This window comes from Spermophilus citellus, assembly GCF_964194105.1.
Source record: "Spermophilus citellus genome assembly, chromosome: 3".
Lineage (NCBI taxonomy): Eukaryota > Metazoa > Chordata > Mammalia > Rodentia > Sciuridae > Spermophilus > Spermophilus citellus.
The window spans coordinates 12968875-12990615 of NC_138184.1; the positions used below are offsets into that span (position 1 = coordinate 12968875).

Here is a 21741-nt window from a genome sequence, read left to right on the forward strand (position 1 = left end):
GGTGCTGAGAGGCCATGGCAGAAATCAGGGCTATGAGAGTGTGTGAGTGTGTGTGTGGGTGTGTGCCTCATGTAGGGCTCAGAAAAGGTGACCTGATCTTATATATTCCAGGTTGATTCTTAGCAGCTAGAGGACAGAACTTATCCCTCAGGTGGTAGCAAGGAGGGAATCCTTTTGCAATCCACAGAAAGTGTTTGCTGCAAATCTAAGGGCAAGAAGTTCATGGTGTGGATTAAGGATGCCCTGTACTTTGTAGCCTCAGAGAGCAGTGAGGCCAACTCATTCTTTAATATTCTCTGACACCATCTCTCATCACTCTCCATCTTTTTCCTCCTCCTTGGCAACAGATTTCATTTGTGCCTCAGTTTTTTCGAAGAAGCATGTTCCTTAGGACCTGTGTACTGACTGTCCCCCCAGTGAAGACCACACCACTGAGGTTGACTTGTTGTCTCTGTTTGGATGCACCTTTTCCTGCTAGTTTTCCCTGCATTGAAAGTACAACTACCTTTCACTCTTCCTTTTCCCTCTTAGTACCCATCACCATGGGAATTATTAGGTGATTTTAACCATTTATGCTTATGTTCTTTCCCTCTCTTTGGATAATGGGGACTTCTTTGTTTTAACTCAAACCAATTTCTGATCCAATGTGTGAAACATAGTTGGTACTCAGTAATTAGTTATTGCTTTATTTTTAATTGACATATAATTATACAAGTTCACAAAAATAACTTTATATTTACATGCATGTATAAATTGTATAATAATTGAACAAGTATGATTGGCTTAATTTTCAGAAACATTTATCATTTCTCTGTGACAAACATTCAAAATCCTCCCCTCTATTTTAAAATAGGTAATATGTTATTTTTAACTACAATTAACCTACTGTGCAACACATCACCAGAAGCTATTCCTCTTGTCTTACTGTATATTTTCCCCTTGAGGAGCTTCTCCTCATTCCTTTGGGCCCAAAATGTACCTCAGCTTGTGGTGTCCCTCATGCTACGCTGACATTCTATGAGATCAAATATCTCAGAATCCACACAGGAATGATATCATGCAGCTTTAGTGTTCCTGTACCTGGATGATTTCACTTCATAAATGTCCGCCAGGTTCATCTGTATTGTCTCCAATGCTAAGATTCATCATTTTATTAATAGTCAAATATTATTCCACTGTGTATCTGTATAGCCAATAGCCATCTGCAATGAGCCAAAGTTGCTATTCATCTGGGAAATGCTAATCAAAGCTATGGTAGAATATTGCCTCACTCCAGTTGGAAGGGCTATTATCAAAAAAGACCAAGGATATCAAGGGCCAGTGTGTATGTGGAAAAAAAAAAGGAATCCTGTCCTAGAGTTGCCAGGAATGCAAGTTAATGAAGCCATTATGGAAAACAATATGGATAATCCAGAAAATTTATGCAGCAATACTACTATGGGTGTGTAGCCAAAGAAAATGAAATGGGTATTTTGAAGAGATCTGCCCTTCCATATTGACTGATGCACAATTCACTGTAGCCAAGACACAGAAACAACCAAAGTGTTCATAATAGGGGCTCAATTTACAATACTCAAAGGTCTGGATAATTTTTCTTTAGAATTCTGAAATGCATGACTTCCTAGTGAAAACTTGAGAATGAAACAGGAATTTGCCATACGAGGTGGCTCAGATCCCTTAGGGGACAAGAGCCGCACATGTTCTGTAGAAGTTAATTTCATTCCTTTCCTTTGGCTTTTGTTTTTCTTTTGTGAGGTAAATGGATGGTAACCAGGTCCTTGCATATGTTAGGCAACCACTCCAACATGAGCTACACACCGGTCGGTCACTGAAATTATGATATACAGCAAAATATGTAGTGTTTCATTTCAATGATATAAGTAATATTTGTCTAGGGAAAATTAGTTATGCTCTTTTTCTCATTTCTGTAGTCACATGCATATGGAACTAGAGAATGATACTCAACATTTAGAATTCCTTCTTCTGGGACTTGCAGAGGACCCAGAACTGCAGCCCCTCATCTGTGGCATTTTCCTGTCCATGTACCTGGTCACTGTGCTGGGGAACCTGCTCATCATCCTGGCCACCATCTCAGACTCCCAACTGCACACACCCATGTATTTCTTCCTCTCCAACCTGTCCTTTGTGGACATCTGCTTCACCTCCACCACCATCCCCAAGATGCTGGTGAACATCCAAACACAGAGCAAGGCTATTACCTACGCAGACTGCATCACCCAGATTCACTTTTTTGTACTCTTTGTTGTGTTGGATGACTTCCTTTTGACTGTCATGGCGTATGACCGGTTTGTGGCCATCTGTCACCCCCTGCACTACATGGTCATCATGAACCAAAGGCTCTGTGGATTGCTAGTTCTGGTGTCCTGGGTTGTGAGTGTCCTACATGCATTGTTACAAAGCTTAATGATATTGAAGCTGTCCTTCTGCACAGACTTGGAAATCCCCCATTTTTTCTGTGAACTTAACCAGGTGGTTCAGCGTGCCTGCTCTGACACCTTTCTCAATCAGGTGGTGATATATATTGCTGCTGTCTTGTTGGCTGGTGCCCCCCTGACTGGCATCCTTTACTCTTACCACAAGATCGTGTCCTCCATCCGTGCAATCTCATCAGCTCAGGGCAAGTACAAAGCCTTCTCCACCTGTGTGTCTCACCTCTCTGTGGTCTGCTTATTCTATGGCACAAGCATAGGTGTGTACCTCAGTTCTGCTGTGACCCAAAATTCACACTCCATTTCAATGGCTTCAGTGATGTACACTGTGGTCACCCCCATGCTGAACCCCTTCATCTACAGTCTGAGGAACAAGGACATCAAGAGTGCTCTGAGGAGACTCTGTGGCATAGGAAGATAAAAATGTTAATTGTGCTGAGACTGAATTAGTGCCCATGATTGCAGGGTTCAGAGCCTCAGAACCAGAATCCCAGATTGTTCACTGGAATGTGGAATCAGGAATCGGTCCTTCAAAATTAATACAGAGTTTCCATTTCTTTGATTTCAACTTCGACACATAATCCCCTACACCTTTCATTTTATTGCACACTGTGATCACTATGAAATGCACCCCTTTCCCTTGTCATTTTCCAGCTTGCCTCAAATTATTCCCACTTTGGATGAGAAATACTTGAAAATTCTCATTTATCCCATAAGATATATTTTTTAGAAATAATCTCAAATGACATATGTCATGCTAAGGAATTTTTCATTTAGCTTAAAATATGTATAATTGCTATTCCCATGTTTAAAACTGCATATAACAACTAAAGTTAATTTTCATAAATTTATTGTGGAAGTAAATCTTAGAAAAATAAATTTTTGATACTGTGGATTGAAATCAAGGTGGTTTAACCACTGAGCCATAGGCACAGCCCTATGATTATTTTCTTAATTGAACAAATAGAGTATGGCATATTAATTCAATTTATGTATACAGTGTGTAATGATCATGTCAGGATAGTCAACAATTCTATTTACTTTATTAATTTTAGAAACATGTATAATTAACATGTAATAATTACATGTAGGTATAGGTACACCATCATACTTTAATACTTGTGTGCATTAAATGCTGATAATATGAAGATAATTAATGCTTGCATATCTTTCCTAACGACGTCTGCTCTGGAGAGTTTGAGCTCTTCTTTCCCAGTTATTCATAAAAAGATATAAAACATTACTATGAACAGTTCCCCTCATGTGCTCAATTGAAGAACGTGTTCAATAAGGTTTAACTGTTTTATATATAATTGTTATAAAATTGGCATCCTTGATCCTATGGAGAGAATAGGAGGTCACCGTGTGTTGGGCAATAAGCCAGGCACAGAGAGACAAGTATGGCAGGACCTCACACACATGTAGAAAGTACAGAAGTTGCTCTCACAGGAGCGCAGAGCAGAATGTTGGTTCCCAGAGGCTGGAAAGGGTAAGGGAGCAGGAGGGACAGAAGAAGGTTGGCCCGAGGGTACTAAGTTGTAGTCAGGTAGAAGAAATTTGTTCTGCTGTTCTGTTGCACAGTACAGTCATGATAAGGTCCTGCATATTTCAAAAATGTTGGAATCCAATATCCTTTGCAATTAGTGCTTTATAATTATACATATTGGGGATTCATTTTGACATAATCATAAAGCATGGAATACAATTGGCTCCAACTTAACCCCCAGTACCTCTCCTTTCCCTTCTCTCTCCTTGCCCTTTTTCAATTTCCTTTTTTCTACCAGTCTGGAGTGTGTTCACCACAAAGAAATGATAAATCCTGAGGAGGTTAATATGCTTACCTTGATCTGGTCATTACCCAGTGTATACAAGTATAGAAACATCACATCGTGCCCTAAAAATATCTGACACTAAAAATGGAACCATTAAAAATTTAATATCAATAAAGTTAACACGCCTTAGTGCCCTTTATTCTGAAGTTAATCTGGGGAAACAAGCATAACGTTAGAACAATGTTTTGAGGAATAAATAAAGTATGTGGAAATACTTTGTGGATCCACAAAATTGGTCATGGTACTGGGTGTGAATATGACATGTGTGCCTGTGGATCTGTAATTTTCTTAAAAGTTGAGTCATCCACCCACACAAATCTGCATGTACATACAAAAATCACATTTCATTGTGAAATATGAGAGAAGAGACATGAAAACAGACAACTTTGAATGAGCATGAGATGAGAAGGAAGCTCAAGTCATGGATCCTGAAGGGATTCTTATCTCTTCAAACTCATACTCACATCCTAAGGTGAGAGTCATCATTTGGTCCCTCATTAGAAACATGTGACTTTATCAGATGCATGACATTGCAGGAATTGTTGGCAAAGTATGATGAATACAGGAGGTGTTGTCTTATGGATTAGCATTTTATACAAAAACAGCTCACTCCTCTATTAAAAAAGGATAAAGAAAATTTCTGTAGACACCAGTGACTGTGTCCCCACATGAGTCGGTTTTTTGAGCACACAAGATAACTAACAGGGGCAGGTTCTTATTTTCAAATGTGGAAGAAAACTATAACTCATAGGAGGGATATGGTGGTAGGAGATCTGGAATTTGGGAAGATGGGGCCTGTAGATTGGTGGAAATATGGGCTAATGCACCTGACTCCACTCTGATATCAGGGGAATCTATGCAAACTCCTCCTTTCCTGATTATAGACCAAAGTCCTGCAGGGAAACCAATGTGCTTAGAGTTGCAGTATAAAGAAAGACATGTGCCTAGTCAGAAGATAGAGAACACTGTTGGCTGTGATTGCTCCTGCTCTCCCTGAGTGCACACCCTTTGGACTTAATTCATTCTTCAGGATCTTCAAATCTGCCTTGAGAACCAAAGCTGGACCCATTTCTGTTCTCTTGTCTGGGGTCACAGTCTCAATCTGCACCTTCAACATCCAGGAAAGAACTGATGTATGTGCCTGAAGACCCGCCCATCAGAGATGCCACCCAGGTGAGCCTGAGGATCCAGCAGACACTGCAGGAGAGGACTGAAGAGATGGAAGCCAGAGCTTTCACCTGAGTTTCCTTGAGAGCCCAACTATCCTGGCCTGCAGCCAAGAGATGGTGGTGTCCTTTGCTAGTTTAATTAATTTATTAATGGATCTATAAGATACTAAAAGTGTCCCAGAAATCAGCAACACAGGGTCATTTTTGACCATCAACTTATGGTTAGAGAAGCTCAGTTAGAAGATGGATGGGAGGTATGAAGTTTCAAATCAAAGTAAATGTAAGTCTGAGTACCTTTGCAAAGAAGGGAAATGGATCAACCCACAGTGAACAGCAGAGGGATGTACACTGGTGGGAGATACTTTAAAAAAAATTGCAATGGAGCATATTTCAGCCGATTTTTAATATTTGTGAGAAAGATCCAGATTTAGGATTTTTTGTAAATAAATATCTGCATCAGAAACTCTCAATATAGATATATCACAGAATCTTCTTTCACTCTTGGTATTATCCACATGAAAAATAAATTTACTTAAGTGAAAATAGGTATGCTAAAGAGTTTTATATTACAATTATTTCATAACCTGTCAAGTGAGTGCATTGGAGGGATGTTGAATTCTCTATTTCAGATTTTTAAAACTCTTTGCTTTGAAATGGAGAGTATTCCTTCCCATTTTTTCTTTCTTTTTTGTTTTGGCATTTTATTATTTCAAACAGAATAATTCTCACTTATATTGACGTTGCCACTGGTTCCTTTTCCATGAGCACAGCACCCATGTGGAGATGTATCTGTGGGGAGTGTCTGAATGTCTATAGATTTTAATGTCTTCCAACAGATGAGTGTTTGTTATTGGGCTCCTAACAGGGCTTTTCATTCTGAAGGATCTGACTCAACAATGTGATATTTCTTCTTGTGAATCCCCACTTTATCAAAAATGCCAGTGAAAGATCTTCTGTACAATAAGACAACTTTTCTACATATCTCCAAATTATTTTCATATCCCTCTTATTTCTCTGTGCCTCTTGATTTTCCTTACTTTGACACAGGTGTATTTCCAGGAGTCTTGTCACCTTTGGCCAGCTGTTGGAAGGTGCTCCTCTTCATCATTTCACTAAAGATCATGTCCATCATCCACAAATAAATTTGAATTTACTTTTCTTTAGATACATCATAACATTATATCTGACTTCCTGATCTTTTATTTCTAAGAGTCTAGCAATTTATTTTTATATTTTATTCCTAGTACCCCGATCTGATCACTATCAAAACATCACAATATACCCAATAAACCCTTTACAGTTATTAGGTGTCTAACAAAGTAATACTTACCAGAAAATTAAAAAAAAAACAAAATCAACCAGAAATTGATATCACATACAAAAAAACGCAATCAACGAACTGGTCATTGATAAAGGAGATGAAAGCTCCTTATCCTGATTTGATCATGGTACAGCACACACATATAGTGGATTATCACCTATAGACTCAGTGAACAGACACAATGATGCTGTGAGAATTCTAAAACAGGGAGAAAGAGCCCTGCCGTATCTGCTGAGAAATCTAGGGAAAACTCAATAGGTCAGGTGAAAGGAACAGCAACAGGAAGACAGATCTGCTGTTTCCTATGAAAAGTTCCCCACTTTGCTGTACTTTGGATATCTCCTGTTGTCAATTGTTGAATTTTGACTTTTGGTCATTTTTTTCTAATGTGTATGGACTGTCAGACACCTTGACATGAGGAAGAGTATGAGTGGGAGGGAGGAGGGTAAGGATGAAAAGTACTGGGGACTGAAAGGGAGAAATCATATTCCCTGCATGTGAGATTGTGTCAAAATGACCCCAACAGGGCTGGATCTGTGGCTCAGGGGAAGATCGCTTGCCTGGCATGTGTGAGGCACTGGGTTGGATCCTCAGCACCACCAAAAAATAAGTAAATAGAATATAGGTAGTGTGTCCACCTACAAAAAAAAATACTTTCAAAAATAGTTTCAACATTATGTATCATTGCAATGTAATAATATAAACATTTGAAAACTAGGTTAAAAAAACAATGTCACTACTTTGGTCCTTTAGAAAACATACTTTTATTGTTTATGGGTTTTTTTTTCTGTTTTTTATTTTTTATTTTTTTTTATTTTTTATTGGATGTTCACAACATTACAAAGCTCATGACAAATCATATTTCATAGATTAGAATCAATTGGGTTATGAACTCCCATTTTTACCCCAAATACAGATTGCAGAATCACATCGGCTACACATCACATTTTTACATACTGCCATATTAGTGACTGTTGTATTCTGCTACCTTTACTATCCTCTAATATCCCCCCTCCCCTTCCCTCCCATCTTCTCTCTCTACCCCATCTATTGAAATTCATTTCCTTCCATGTTTGTTAACCCATTCCCCTCGTAAACTCTTATATATAATTTTGTATAACAATGAGGGTCTCCCTCCATGTCCATGTGATTTCCCCCTTTTTTTTTTTCTCCCTTTCCCTCCCGCCTCATGTCTCTGTTTAATGCTAATCTTTTCTTCCTGCTCAGCCTCACTGTTCTGCTCTTAGTTGCTCTCATTATATCAAAGAAGACATTTGGTATTTGTTTTTTAGGGATTGGCTAGCTTCACTAACCATAATCTGCTCTAGCACTCAGCTAGAGTCACTGGGTTTGGAAGGCTGCCAGGACCAAGGCAGCCTTTCCATCCTGGAGAAGAGACACCTGGGCTTGCAAGGTCCTGTTCCCCTGGGTCCACTTCAGCTCACCCTGTCTCTGCCCTCACCTCTTCATGTTCATTCTACCCCTCTTCTCTCAGTCCTTTTCTCATTCACCCATCCTTATCCATTTCTCTTTCTGCATGTGTTGACTGCACAGCTTTCCACACTCCTTTTTAAACACAGGGAAGAAGTGTGTTCTTATTTGTGTGTGTGTGTGTGTGTGTGTGTGTGTGTCTTTATGTTCCTCATGGAGGGCTCAGAGAAGGGGTACCTGAACTTATATATTGCAGGGTAACTCTCATCAGCTAGATGGTGGAACTTAACCCTCAGGTGGTAGTAAGGAAGGAATCCTTTGCAATTCAAAGAATGTGTTTGCAGGAAATTTAAGGGGGTAAGAGGTTCAGGGTGTGGATGAAGGGCTCCCTGTACCTTGGAGCCTCAGAGAGCAATGAGGACACCTCATTCCTCAACATTCTCTGACACCATTTCTCATCACTCTCCTACTTGATCCTTCTCTGGCCAAGGGCTTTCTTTTAAGCCTTAGTTTTCCAAAACAAACATGTTCCTCAGGAATGACTGTCCCCCTGTGAAGTCCACATCACTGAGGATGCCTTGTGGTTCTGCCCTGCCTTCCTTGTGGTCTCTCTTTGGATGCCCCTCTTCCTGCTGGTTTTTCCTGCATTGCTATAAAAGTACAACTACATCTCATTCTTTCTTTTTTCTCTCAGTACCCATCACGATGTGGCATATTAAGTGATTTTAACCATTTTTTATTATGTTCTTTCCCTCTCTTTGGATAATGGATAACTTATACAGACTACTGATACAAAGCCTGAAATATAGTTGGTACTCAATAATTAGTTATTGCTTTATATTTAATCAACATATAATTACACAACTTTATTAGTATAACTTTATGTTTTCAGGCATGTATAAATTGTGTGATTATTGCACAAGGGTAATTAATCACCTGAAACATTTATCATTTCTCTGTGATGGAACATTCTGAATCCTCCACTCTAACTATTTTAAAATATGTAACATATTATTGTTAATTATACTTCCCTATAGTGCAGTACAACTCCAGAAGTCATTCCTCTTCTCTAATTGTGTGTTTGCTTGCCTTGAGAAGCTTCTCTAAATCCCTTTGTCCCCACCATGCTCCTCAGCTTCTGGTGACCATATGCTGTGCTGCACTTCTGTGACATCAGCTTTTACAGAATCGGCCTATGGATGATGTCCTGCATCTTTAGTGTTTTTCTACCTCGCTTATTTCAGTTCACATAATGTCCCCCAGGTTCATCCAGGTTGTCCCCAATGACAGGATTCAATCTTTTGTCAACAGCTGAGTATTATTCCACTGTGTACTATAAACATACAAATGGCCAATAGCCATATGAAAAATGCTCAATTGCCAGTTTTCAGGAAAAGGCTAATCAAGACTGCCGTAGAATATTTTCTCATTCCATTTGGAATGGCTATTAAAAAAAGACCAAAAATAACAGGGCTAGTGATTATGTGGATAAAAAAAACCTCCTTACCAAAGCTGTTTGGAATGCAAATTCACAAAGCCATTATTGAAAATATACAGAGGTTCCATAAAAATTAAAATGCAGTTATCGCATGATGCAGCAATCACAATATTGGGAATATAGTCAGGAAGAAATAAATGGGTGTAGTAGGAGATGTCTGTCCTTCCATGTTTACTGATGCCAAGTTCACTGTAGCCAAGTTACAGAAACAACCAGAGTGCACATCAGGGGTGCTCCTTTTATACTTCTCAATGCCACTATTAATTTTCCATGTAGAATTATGAAATACAAGACTTCCTAGTAAAATCCTGAGAAGAAGAATTCATCATCAGAGATGGCACAGCATCCCTTAGGGGACCACAATACATACAGGTTCTATAGAAGTTAATTACTTTCCATTCCATTGGTTATTTCTTTTTTGTCTAAAATGGGGCTAATGATTAAATCATGGGCCTTATAGATGTTAGACAAGCAGTCCTCCACTGAGCTACACATCCATTCCTAAAATTAATTTCTTTACAGCAAAATATGTATTGTTTCCTTTCAATGATGTGAGAAATATCCGTCTATGGGAAAATTAGTTATGCTCTTTTTCTCATTTCTGTAGTCACATGCACATGGAACCAGGGAATGATACTCAATGTTTAGAATTCCTTCTTCTGGGACTTGCACAGGACCCAGAACTGCAGCCCCTCATCTTTGGATTTTTCCTCTCCATGTGCCTGGTCACTGTGCTGGGGAACCTGCTCATCATCCTGGCCAGCATCTCAGACTCCCACCTGCACACCCATGTACTTTTTCCTCTCCAACCTGTCCTTTGTGGACACCTGCTTCACCTCCACCACCATTCCCAAGATGCTGGTGAACATCCAGACACAGAGCAAGGCCATTTCCAATGCAGGCTGCATCACTCAGATGAACTTTTTTATACACTTTGCAGGATTGGACATTTTTCTGTTGACTTTGATGGCCTATGACTGGTATGTGGTGTCCTAGGTTGTGAGTGTCCTACATGCATTGTTACAAAGCTTAATGATGTTGTGGCTGTCCTTCTGCACAGACTTGGAAATCCCCCACTTTTTCTGTGAACTTAACCAGGTGGTTCAGTGTGCCTGCTCTGACACCTTTCTCAATGAGGTGGTGATATATTTTGCTGCTCTCTTGCTGGCTGTTGGCCCCCTCATTGGTGTCCTTTACTCTTACTGCAAGATAGTGTCCTCCATCCATGCAATCTCATCAGCTCAGGGCAAGTACAAAGCCTTCTCCACCTGTGCATCTCACCTCTCTATGGACTCCTTATTTTAAGGCACAGGCCTTGTTGTATACCTCAGTTCTGCTGTGACCCAAAACTCATGCTCCATTGCGACAGCCTCAGTGATGTACACTGTGGTCACTCCCATGCTGAACCCCTTCATCTACAGTCTGAGGAACAAGGACATCAAGAGTGCTCTGAGAAGACTCTGAGAGAGAAAGTTTAAAATGTCAATTCTAGTAAAACCAAATAAGTGCCCATGATTGCAGGGCTCAGAGCCTCCAAGTCAGAATCTGGGTTTCCTTCTTAGATTCTAGAAGCAGAACTTGCTCCTTCTCCTTTATTCCTGCTTTTCCATTTCTTTGATTTTGACTTCTGCATCCAATTCCACTGAGTCATTATTTTTATTGCACATTCTGATCTATATGAAATTTCAATCCTTTTCATTTGTCAATTCCAAATTTTCCCCAAATCATTCCCATCTTAGGAAGAGAAATACTTGAAAATTCTTCTTAGTCCCATAAGATATAATTTTAGAAATAATTTAATCTCAAATGATATATGTCATGCTATTTAATTATTTGTTTTACTAAAAATAGCCATAATTTTTATTCACGTGTGTAAATAATATTTATCAAATTAGGCTATTTTCATAAATTTATTGTGGAAGCATATCTCAGAAAAAAATATTATTAATACTATGGATGGGTCCCTGTGAGCCATATCCATGGACATTTCTGGTTTTTATTTGATATAGTATCTTGCTAAGTACTTAGGGCCTGACTAAATTGCTGAGGCTGACCTTCATCTTTGATCCTCCTGCCTCAGCCTCCTGAGTCACTGGGATTACAAGCATGCACCACCATGCCCCACAGAGAATACATTTTAATTGTGTGTTCATGATTCATTTCCTGTATTACTACCAGAACTTCCAATCTTTATAAGGTAGCTTTTAACATACCATGGCTTTAGCTAGTCGTTAGGTTTTATTCTCATCTTTTTGGATCCTGTTTCTTTTTCAGCATGGTATCCACAGTGTCTAACATTGTCATGGGCAAAACAGGTCTCCAGAGTTATCTACTCCGCCATTTTTCCCAAGCACATATTTCTATGTGCTACACAACACTTTTGAAATGCTAGCAATATATAAATGGTGGATAGATTAATGTTTTGAAGTTCCAGGCTCTGGGTAGGGAGGGGAGTAGATGGGGCTATAACAGGGCAAATCTTCAGACCCTTGACTGATGGGAGCTATGTTGTATTTTTTTGATGATAATAAATTATTGTAAATGTTAGGCTCAGCATGATATTTCCACACCTGCCCACACGGTGCACTGATGAAATCCAACCTCCCTTATCCACCCTCTCCAACAACTTCCCAACATCTAGTAATCTCAATCCTTTTTTCAGGGTGATATTTTACTTTTTTTAACTTCCTCTTGAGACACCATGAAGTACTTGTCTTTCGGTATCTGCCTTCTTCACTTCGCACAATATCCTCCAGTTCCATCCACATTGCCCCAAATAACAGGATTTCATCCTTACATATGGCGGAATATGTTTAGGTTGTATATATGCCACGTTTCTTTCTCTTTGCTTTTATTTCATTTCCTTGTTATCACTGTAAACACCTGGCTTGATATTTTGCTCAGTGTTACCATGATGGAAGCTCACAGAAGGGGCCTTGGCTCTCTCCCTGTCAGTTATTACTACTGCCCATTAATGTACAATTTTCTCCAATTAAAAAGTTCAATTAACAATTATGAATAAAAAGTAATGGACATCTGAGGAAGGCGTTTATAAACTGTTCACCTTTTGATGTGTTCCCTTTCCTCTTGAACCTGTGATTGCTGTTCACTTTCTCCCATGTAACTGTAAGCTGTCATTCCTTTCATGGAGCATCTTGTGCTTAAAATTACCCTGTGTACTTTCTTCAAACAAGAGCAGGTAAATGAAAGAGAACACCGACTTGTTGATAATGAGCTGTGGCTTTATGTCAATCCAGACATAAAATGTACAGAAGACTGTGGTGAAGTTTGCTTTCTGATTGGGTAAAAATTTTAGATATTGAAATAAACAGATTTGAGACTATAAAGAAATGTTGGCATCTGACGTTTCATTGCCCTCACACTCTGCTCTGTAGAGACTAGGGGAGATGGTACAGATGGACGTGTGATTTACACTGTGGCTTTAACTATTTAAGAACCTCTCCTACTGCCTCCCCTCTGCACACACATGAGAACCCCACACTCTTCTGCGATCTGGCCAGAGTCCTGAGTTCCTCCGTTCAGGCAACATCATTAATATCATAGCAGGGCATTTAGTTTTTAATCATTCTAGGTCTTTATCTCTTCCAACTCATACTCACATCCGAAATCAAGAACCAACATTTGCGCCCTCATTATAGAAATGTAAGTTTATCACCAGCATGAAATTTCTGTATCATCAACAAAGTGTGATGAGTGCAGGAGGTGCTGTCTTATGTTTTCACATTTCACAAACAAACAAACAACAACAACAACAAAAAACCAACACAACTCACTCCTCTAATTAAAGATGGAATGGAAAATTTCTGGAGATGCCAGAGTCTATGTCCCAAATGTGAGTCAGTGTTTTGAGGACACAAGATACATGACCAGGGCAGGATTCTTACTTTTAGACATGGGAGGAAAAGTGGAACACAAAGGGTGGATGTGGTGATGGGTCGTGGGACATTGGGAAGGTGAGGCTCATGGATTGGTGGTAAAAAAGGGATGGATTAATAGCTCTCCACTCTGATCTCAGGGGAATGTATGCAAACTCTTCCTTTCCTGATTATAGACCAGAGCCCTGCAGGGAAATCAGGTGCTTAGAGGTTGGTGTAAAAAGAAGGACATGTGCCTAATGAGCAGATAGAGAAAGCTATAGGCTGTGATTCCTCCTGCTCTCCCTGAGTGCACACCCTGGGGCACATTGTTTCTTCAGGATCTTGAAATCTGACCTGGGGACCAAAGCTGGACCCATTTCTATTCTCCTGTCTGGGGTCAGAGCCTCACTCTGCCCCTTCAACATCCAGGGAAGAACTGAAGCCTGTGCATGAAATCCCTCCCATCACAGATGCCACCCAGGTGAGCCTGAGGAACCAGCAGACACTGCAGGAGGGGACTGAAGAGAATGAAGGCAGGAGCTTTCACCTGAGGTTCCCTGAGAGTCCAACTAGCCTTGCCTGCAGCCCAGAGATGGGGTGTCCTTTGCTAGATTAAGTAATTTATTAATGGATTTTTAAGATACTAAAAAGGAGAAGTGACCAAGAAATCAGCAACAAGAGGTCACTGTTGACCATTAATTTATGGTGACAGAATCTCAATTAGAAGAGGGATGGGAGCACCAAGTGATTGAAATAAAGTAAAATGTAAGTCTGCTTACCTTTGCAATGAAGGGGAATGGGTAAATCCAGTATTAAGTATGGAGAGACATGCACTGGAGGGAGCTCATTTTGAAAAAAAGTTATAATGGAACATATTTCAGCCCATTTTCATATTGGTGAGAAATATCCAGATTTAGTAATTTCTATAAGTAAATTCCTTCAGTAGAAAATCATGATATAGATATTTTATGGAATCTTCTTCCTTTTTGGGTATCCACATGAAGAATGAGCTAACTTAATAAGTGAAGATGAGTATGACAAAGAGTTTTACGTTGCAAGTATTTCACAACCTATCAAGATTAAGTCAACAGGATGGCCGTCGACCTCTCTATTTCAAATTGTTAAGATCCTTTGCTAAGAATTGGAGTGTATTCCCTCTCATTCTATATTTTTTTTAATTCTTTAGAGTTTTTTTTTTCACAGATTTTGCATGGTGTCCCTATTTTCATTTACATATGAACAGCACATAAGTGGAGATGTATCTGTGGGGAGTCTCTTAAAGTCTACAGATTCTAATATTTTCCAATATACCAGAGTTTGTTATTGGGTTCCTGGAAGGTTTTTCATTCTAAAAGATGTGACTCAACAGTCGCACATTTCTTGACTTGTGAATCCTTGCTTTAAGCCAGAATGCTGGTGAAAGTACTTCTGCACTCCTTGCACTAATAAGTCAACTTTTCAACATATTTCCAACTTATTTTCCTATCTCTCTTACGTCTCTGTGCCTCTTGATTTTCCATGAAGTAGAAATGTAGACATTGCTCCTCATCATTTTACTGGAGATCATATCCACCATACACAAGTATATTGGAGTTTGTTTATCTTTAGATAAGAAAGATTCAATCATAAGTTTTTACTCTAATTCCTTCTCTTTTATTTTCAATGCTCAAGCACTTTATTTTTACATTTTCTTGCTGGTACCCTTTTTTGATCATTGTGCAATATTCTCCTGTATCAAAACATCACAATATGCCTCATAAATATATATAATTATTATGTCTAACAAAATAACATGTATAAAAAATTTTAAAAAGCCCCAAACCCAAGAACAATCATGAAATAATGCCACACAAAAAAAACAAGCAAAGTAATGGTAAGAACTTAAGGAGATTGAAACACTAATTACCCTGATGTGATCGTCACACACCACATACATATATGGAATGATCACTTATGTACTCAGTGAACAGGCACAATGATTCTGTATGAATTTAAAAATAGTGAGAAAAGACCTGCCTTATCTGCGACATAACTAGGGACAAGCCAATAGTTCAGGTGAAAGGGGCAGAACTAGGGAAGACAGATCTGCTATTTCATATTAAAAATTCCCCACTTTGCTGTAGGTATCTTGGACATCTCCTCTTGTGATTTTCTGATTTTTGACCTTTGGTCATTTTTTTTTTCTTTTGAAGTGTATGGTCTGTGAGGTGCCTTGACACAAGGAAGAGGAACAGTGGGAAGGAGGAGAGGAGGGAAAAGGGAGGTACTGGGGACTAATGTGGAGCAAAATAGATTCCATGTATGTGAGATTGTGTCAAAATGACCCTAACAAGACTGGGGCTGGGGCTGAGGGAAAGAGCGCTTGCCTAGCAGGAGTGGGCACTGGGTTCAATTCTGAGAAAAAATAAGTAAATAAAATACAGGTATTGTAACAATCTACAACTAAAAATATTTAATGACCCCAACACTATGCATCACTGTAATGCAATAATGAAAACATTTAAAATGTAGATTGAGAAAATGATGTCACTACTTTGGTGTTTTGGGCAAATTTATTTTGCTGCTTATCTTTTGTGCTGGGCACTCAGCCTGGGTCACTGGGTTTGGAATTCTGCCAGAACCAAGGCAGCCTTTCCCTCCTGGAGAAGAGAAACCTGGGTTTGCAAGGTCTTGTTCCCCTGGTTCCACATCAGCTCGCTCTCTGCCCTCACCTGTTCTTTTTCTGTCCACCCCTTTGCTTTCTCTCTCCTTTTCTCTCACTCCTCACCCTTCTCTATTTCTCTTTTTCCCTCTGTTGACTGCACAGATTTTCATGCTCCTTTTCAGACACAGGGAAGAAGAGGAGCAGCATTCTTGTTTTTATTTCTTTCATACATGACAATAGTGAAATGCATTAAATTCATAATTATCCATTCACAGTACAATTTTTCATAACTCGGTATACAAAGTATGTTCACACCTAATTATGCCATTATGCATGAGCTCTCATTGATTTTTTAATTACAATTCTTAATACACCTTTATACCACAATTTATCATATCTCTGTTTGTATATAAGGTGGCTTCACTCATGTGTTCATGGAAAGAGTGTCGAGTGGAATCTCCAGATACCCTTCCACATTCCTCAGAGAAAAGACAAACTCAGCTTCTTTTGTTGAAGCTCACCACCTTGTCAGGGTGACTGGGGAAGAGAGGCCATGGCAGAAATCAGGCTATGAGAGTGTGTGAGTGTGTGTGTTTGCCTCATGGAGGGCGCAGAAAAGGCGAACTGATGTTATATATTCCAGGGTGATTCTTAGCAGCTAGAGGCCAGAACTTAACCCTCAGGTGGTAGCAAGGGGAATCCTTTTGCAATCCACAGAATGTGTTTGCAGCAAATCTAAGGGCAAGAGGTTCATGGTGTGGATGAAGGACTCCCTGTACCTTGTAGCCTCAGAGAGCAGTGAGGCCAGCTCATTCCTTAATATTCTCTGACACCATCTCTCATCACTCTCCATCTTTTTCCTCCTCATTGGCAACAGCTTTCTTTCATGCCTCAGTTTTTTGAAACAAGCATGTTCCCTGGGACCTGTGAACTCACTGCCCTCCCAGTGAAAACCACCCCACTGAGGATGACTTGTGGTTCTGCCCTGCCTTCCTTGTGGTCTCTGCTTGGATGACCCTCTTCCTGCTGGCTTTACCTGCATTGGTATAAAAGTACACTACCTCTTACTCTTCCTTTTTCCTTTTAGTACCCATCACCATGGGACATATCAGGTGATTTTAACCATTTTTTCTTATGTTCTTTCCCTCTCTTTGGATAATGGGGACTTCTTTGTTTTATCTCATACAGATTACTCATCCAATGTGTGGAACATACCTGGTACTCAGTAATTAGTTATTGCTTTATTTTTAATTGACATATGATTATACATGTTCACAAAATTTACCTTATAATTACAAACATGTATAAGTTGAATAATAATTGAAGAAGTAAGATTGGCTTAATTTTCTGAAACATTTATCATTTCTCTGTGAGAAACATTCAAAGTCCTCCCCTCTATCTATTTTAAAACCGGTAACATGTTATTTTTAACTATAATTACCCTACTGTGCAATACATTGCCAGAAGCTATTCCTCCTCTCTTGTAATTTTTTTCCCCTTGAGGAGCTTCTCCTCATCCATTTGGGCCCAGAATGCACCTCAGCTTCTGTGACCATCATGCTATGCTGACATTCTGTGAGATCAAATTTCTCAGAATCCACACAGGAATGATATCATACAGCTGTAGTGTTCCTGTACCTGGCTGATTTCACTTCGTAAGTGTCCCCCAGGTTCATCTATGTTGACCCCAATGATAAGATTCATTATTTTATTAATAGTTGAATATTATCCCTCTGTGTATCTGAACCAATAATATTCCACTGTGTATCTGTATGGCCAATAGTCTTAAGAAATACGCTCAAAATTGCTAACTATCTGGGAAATGCTAATGAAAGCCTAATTCCAGTTGGAAGGGCTATTATCAAAAAGATCAAGAATATCAAGGGCCAGTCAGTATGTGTAGAAAAAAAGGAATCCTGACCTAGAGTTGGCAGGAATGCAAGTTATTGAAGCCATTATGGAAAACACTATGGAGAATCCACAAAATTTAAAATACAGTTATCACATGATGCAGCAATCCTATAACTGGGTATGTGACCAAAAAATAAAATGTGTATTTTGAAGAGATCTGCCCTTCTATGTTGACTGATGCACAATTCACTGTAGAAAAGACACAGAAACAGCCAAAGTGTTCATGAGGGGTGCTCAAATTACTCTTCTCAAAGGCCTGAATAACTTTCTCATTAGAATTCTGAAATGCATGACTTCCTAGTGAAACAATCAGAATGAAACAGGAATTCCTCTTCAGAGGTGGCACAGGATCACTTAGGGGACTAGAGCCCACACATGTTCTATAGAAGTTGTTTATTTCCCTTCCTCTTGGCTTTTCCTTTTCTTTTTTGAGGTATATGGATGGTACCCAGGGCCTTGCATATGTTAGGCAACCACTGCAACATGATCTACACAACCATCACGAAAATTATTATTTACAGCACAATATGTATTGTTTCCTTTCAATGATGTGAGAAATACCTGACTATGGGAAAATTAGCTATGCTCTTTTTCTCATTTCTGTAGTCACATGCACATGGAACCAGGGAATGATACTCTACATTTAGAATTCCTTCTTCTGGGACTTGCAGAGGACCCAGAACTGCAGCCCCTCATCTTTGGCATTTTCCTGTCCATGTACCTGGTCACTGTGCTGGGGAACCTGCTCATCATCCTGGCCACCATCTCAGACTCCCACCTGCACACGCCCATGTACTTCTTCCTCTCCAACCTGTCCTTTGTGGATGCCTGCTTAATCTCCACCACCATCCCCAAGATGCTGGTGAACGTCCAGACACAGAGCAAGGCCATTACCTACAGAAGTTGCACCACCCAGATTTATTTTTTTGTACTCTTTGCTGGATTGGATGACTTCCTTTTGACTGTGATGGCCTATGACCGGTTTGTGGCCATCTGTCACCCCCTGCACTATATGGTCATCATGAACCGCAGGCTCTGTGGATTGCTAGTTCTGGTGTCCTGGATTGTGAGTGTCTCCCATGCATTGTTACAAAGCTTAATGATATTGCGGCTGTCCTTCTGCACAGACTTGGAAATCCCACACTTTTTCTGTGAATTTAACCAGGTGGTTCAGCGTGCCTGCTCTGACACCTTTCTCAATGATCTGGTGATATATTTTGGTGCTCTCTTGCTGGGAGGTGGCCCCCTCACTGGCATCCTTTACTCTTACTGCAAGATCGTGTCCTCCATCTCATCAATCTCTTCAGCTCAGGGCAAGTACAAAGCCTTCTCCACCTGTGCATCTCACCTCTCTGTGGTCTCCTTATTTTATGGCACAAGCATAGGTGTGTACCTCAGTTCTGCTGTGACCCAAAATTCACGCTCAATTGCAACTGCTTCAGTGATGTACACTGTGGTCACCCCCATGCTGAACCCCTTCATCTACAGTCTGAGGAACAAGGACATCAAGAGTGCTCTGAGAAGACTCTGTGACACAGGAAGATAAAAGCGTCAGTTCTTCGGAGACGGAATAATTGCCCATGACTGCAGGGCTCAGAGCCTCACAACCAGGATCCGGGATTCTTCACCGGAATGTGGAAGCAGTACTGGGTTCTTCTACTAACACAGAGTTTCCATGTTTTGATTTCAACTTCGACATACAATCCCACTACACCATTCACATTATTGCACTCTATGATCACTATGAAATCCAACCCTTTCCCTTGTCATTTCCACGCTTGCCCCAAATTATTCCCATTTTGGATGAGAAATACTTGAAAATTCTCATTTATCTAAAAAGGTATATTTTTAGAAATAATCTCCAATGACGTATGTCATGCTAAATAATTGTTCATTTTGCTTAAAATATGCAAAATTACTATTCACATGTGAAAAATGTATATAACAACTAAAGTTAATTTTAATAATTTTATTGTGGAAGTAAATCTGAGAAAATAAAATCTGATACTGTGGATTGAACCCAAGGCTGTTTAACCACTGAGCCATAGGCATAGTCCTTTCTTTTTTTTGTTTGAGACAGTGTCTTGCTATGTTGCTTAGGGGCTTACTACATTGCTGAGGATGGCTTTGATATGATCTCCTCGGGCCTCAGACTCCTGAGTCACTGGGATTGCAAGTTTGCACCATGCATGGATGAGAATTGATATTCAGTTTCATATTTTTGGTTTTTTCCTATATTAATTCCAAAACTTCCATTTCTGATAAGGTAGGCTTTAAATTACCAAGGTATTATCTGATCATTAGGTTTTATTCCCACACTTGGATTGTGTTTCTATTTCAGCATGGTGTCCACAGTGCCTAACATAGTCGTGGGCAAAACAGGTCATGTCCCCAGAGGCATCTACTCCACCATTTTCCCAGGTGCATATTTTCATGTGCTAGACAACACTTTTGAAATGCTAGCAATATATCAATATTGAGCAGTTTGATGGTTCTGGGGGGCCAGGCACTGGGCAGGGAGAAAGGTGGATGGGATTGTAACAGGGAAAAACATGGGATCCTTGACTGCTGGAAAATGTTCTGTATGTTATTTTTGATGAGCATAAATAACTGTAAATATTAAGGAGGTTCAGTGTGATATTTCCACACATGACCACGGTGTATACTCATCAAATATAGCCATCCATTATCCACCCTCTCAAACCTGATGTATAGTAATCTGTATTCTATATTCAAGTTAGCATTTATTTTATTTTATTTTTATCTTCCTCATTTGAGAGAGACCATGAAGTACTTTTCTTTTCGTATCTGCCTTATTCACTTAGCAGAAAGTGGTCTGGTTCCATCCACATTGGCCCAAATGACAGGATTTCATCCTACATAAGGATAAATGGTGTTCCATGTTGTATATATGCCACATTTTTCCCTTCACTCCTCTGGTGATGGGCACTTAGATAGACTCCGTATCTGAGCCTGTGTGAATGATGTTGTAAGACATGAGCTGTGTGCTTCTCCTTGCTCTGTGTGTTCCTTTCCTTGTTATCAGCACTGATAAGCTGCTTGTGATATTTTGCTCAGTGTTACCATGGTGGAAACTGACTAAAGGGTCTTTGGATTTCTCTCTGTGTTTTTTTTTACTACCACATGTTAATCCACAACTTTCTCCCAAACCAAGTTTCATTAAGAATTATATATAAAAAGGGAAAGCAGAGCAAGCCATTTGTAAATAGTTTAAATGTTGATGTGTTCTCCTTTCATCCTGAACTCATGATTGTTGTTCACTTTCTCCCATGGAATTGCAAGCTGTCATTGCTGTCCTGTTGCATCCTAGGCTTCAAATTACCCTGATGTGCTTTCTTCTAATGAGAGCTGGTAAATGAAAGACAACACCATCTTGATGACAATGTCAACCCAGACACAAAATGTACAAAGACTGTGGTAAAGTCTGCTTTTCATTTGGTGTAAAAATATTGGCTATTGAAATAAACAGATTTGGGACAAAAAGAAATGTTGGCGTATAACATTTCATTGATCTTGATCTCTGCTACATAGATACGAGACATGACATTACTGATAAATATTTCATTTAGAATATGGCTTTTACTTA

General features: G+C 39.6%; 2 protein-coding genes across 2 annotated transcripts; both read left to right on the plus strand.

Annotated features, from left to right (window-relative positions):
* Positions 1–1941: 1941 nt before the first annotated feature.
* Positions 1942–2871, plus strand: LOC308643267 (olfactory receptor 7A10-like; the record flags this gene model as incomplete). Its single annotated transcript, XM_081283176.1, has 1 exon — positions 1942–2871. The coding sequence occupies one exon, from the start codon at positions 1942–1944 to the stop codon at positions 2869–2871; it is 930 nt and encodes a 309-aa protein (XP_081139302.1).
* A 15879-nt stretch (positions 2872–18750) lies between these two features.
* LOC308643268 (olfactory receptor 7A5-like) lies at positions 18751–19680 on the plus strand (the record flags this gene model as incomplete). Its single annotated transcript, XM_081283177.1, has 1 exon — positions 18751–19680. The coding sequence occupies one exon, from the start codon at positions 18751–18753 to the stop codon at positions 19678–19680; it is 930 nt and encodes a 309-aa protein (XP_081139303.1).
* Between the last annotated feature and the right edge of the window lie 2061 nt (positions 19681–21741).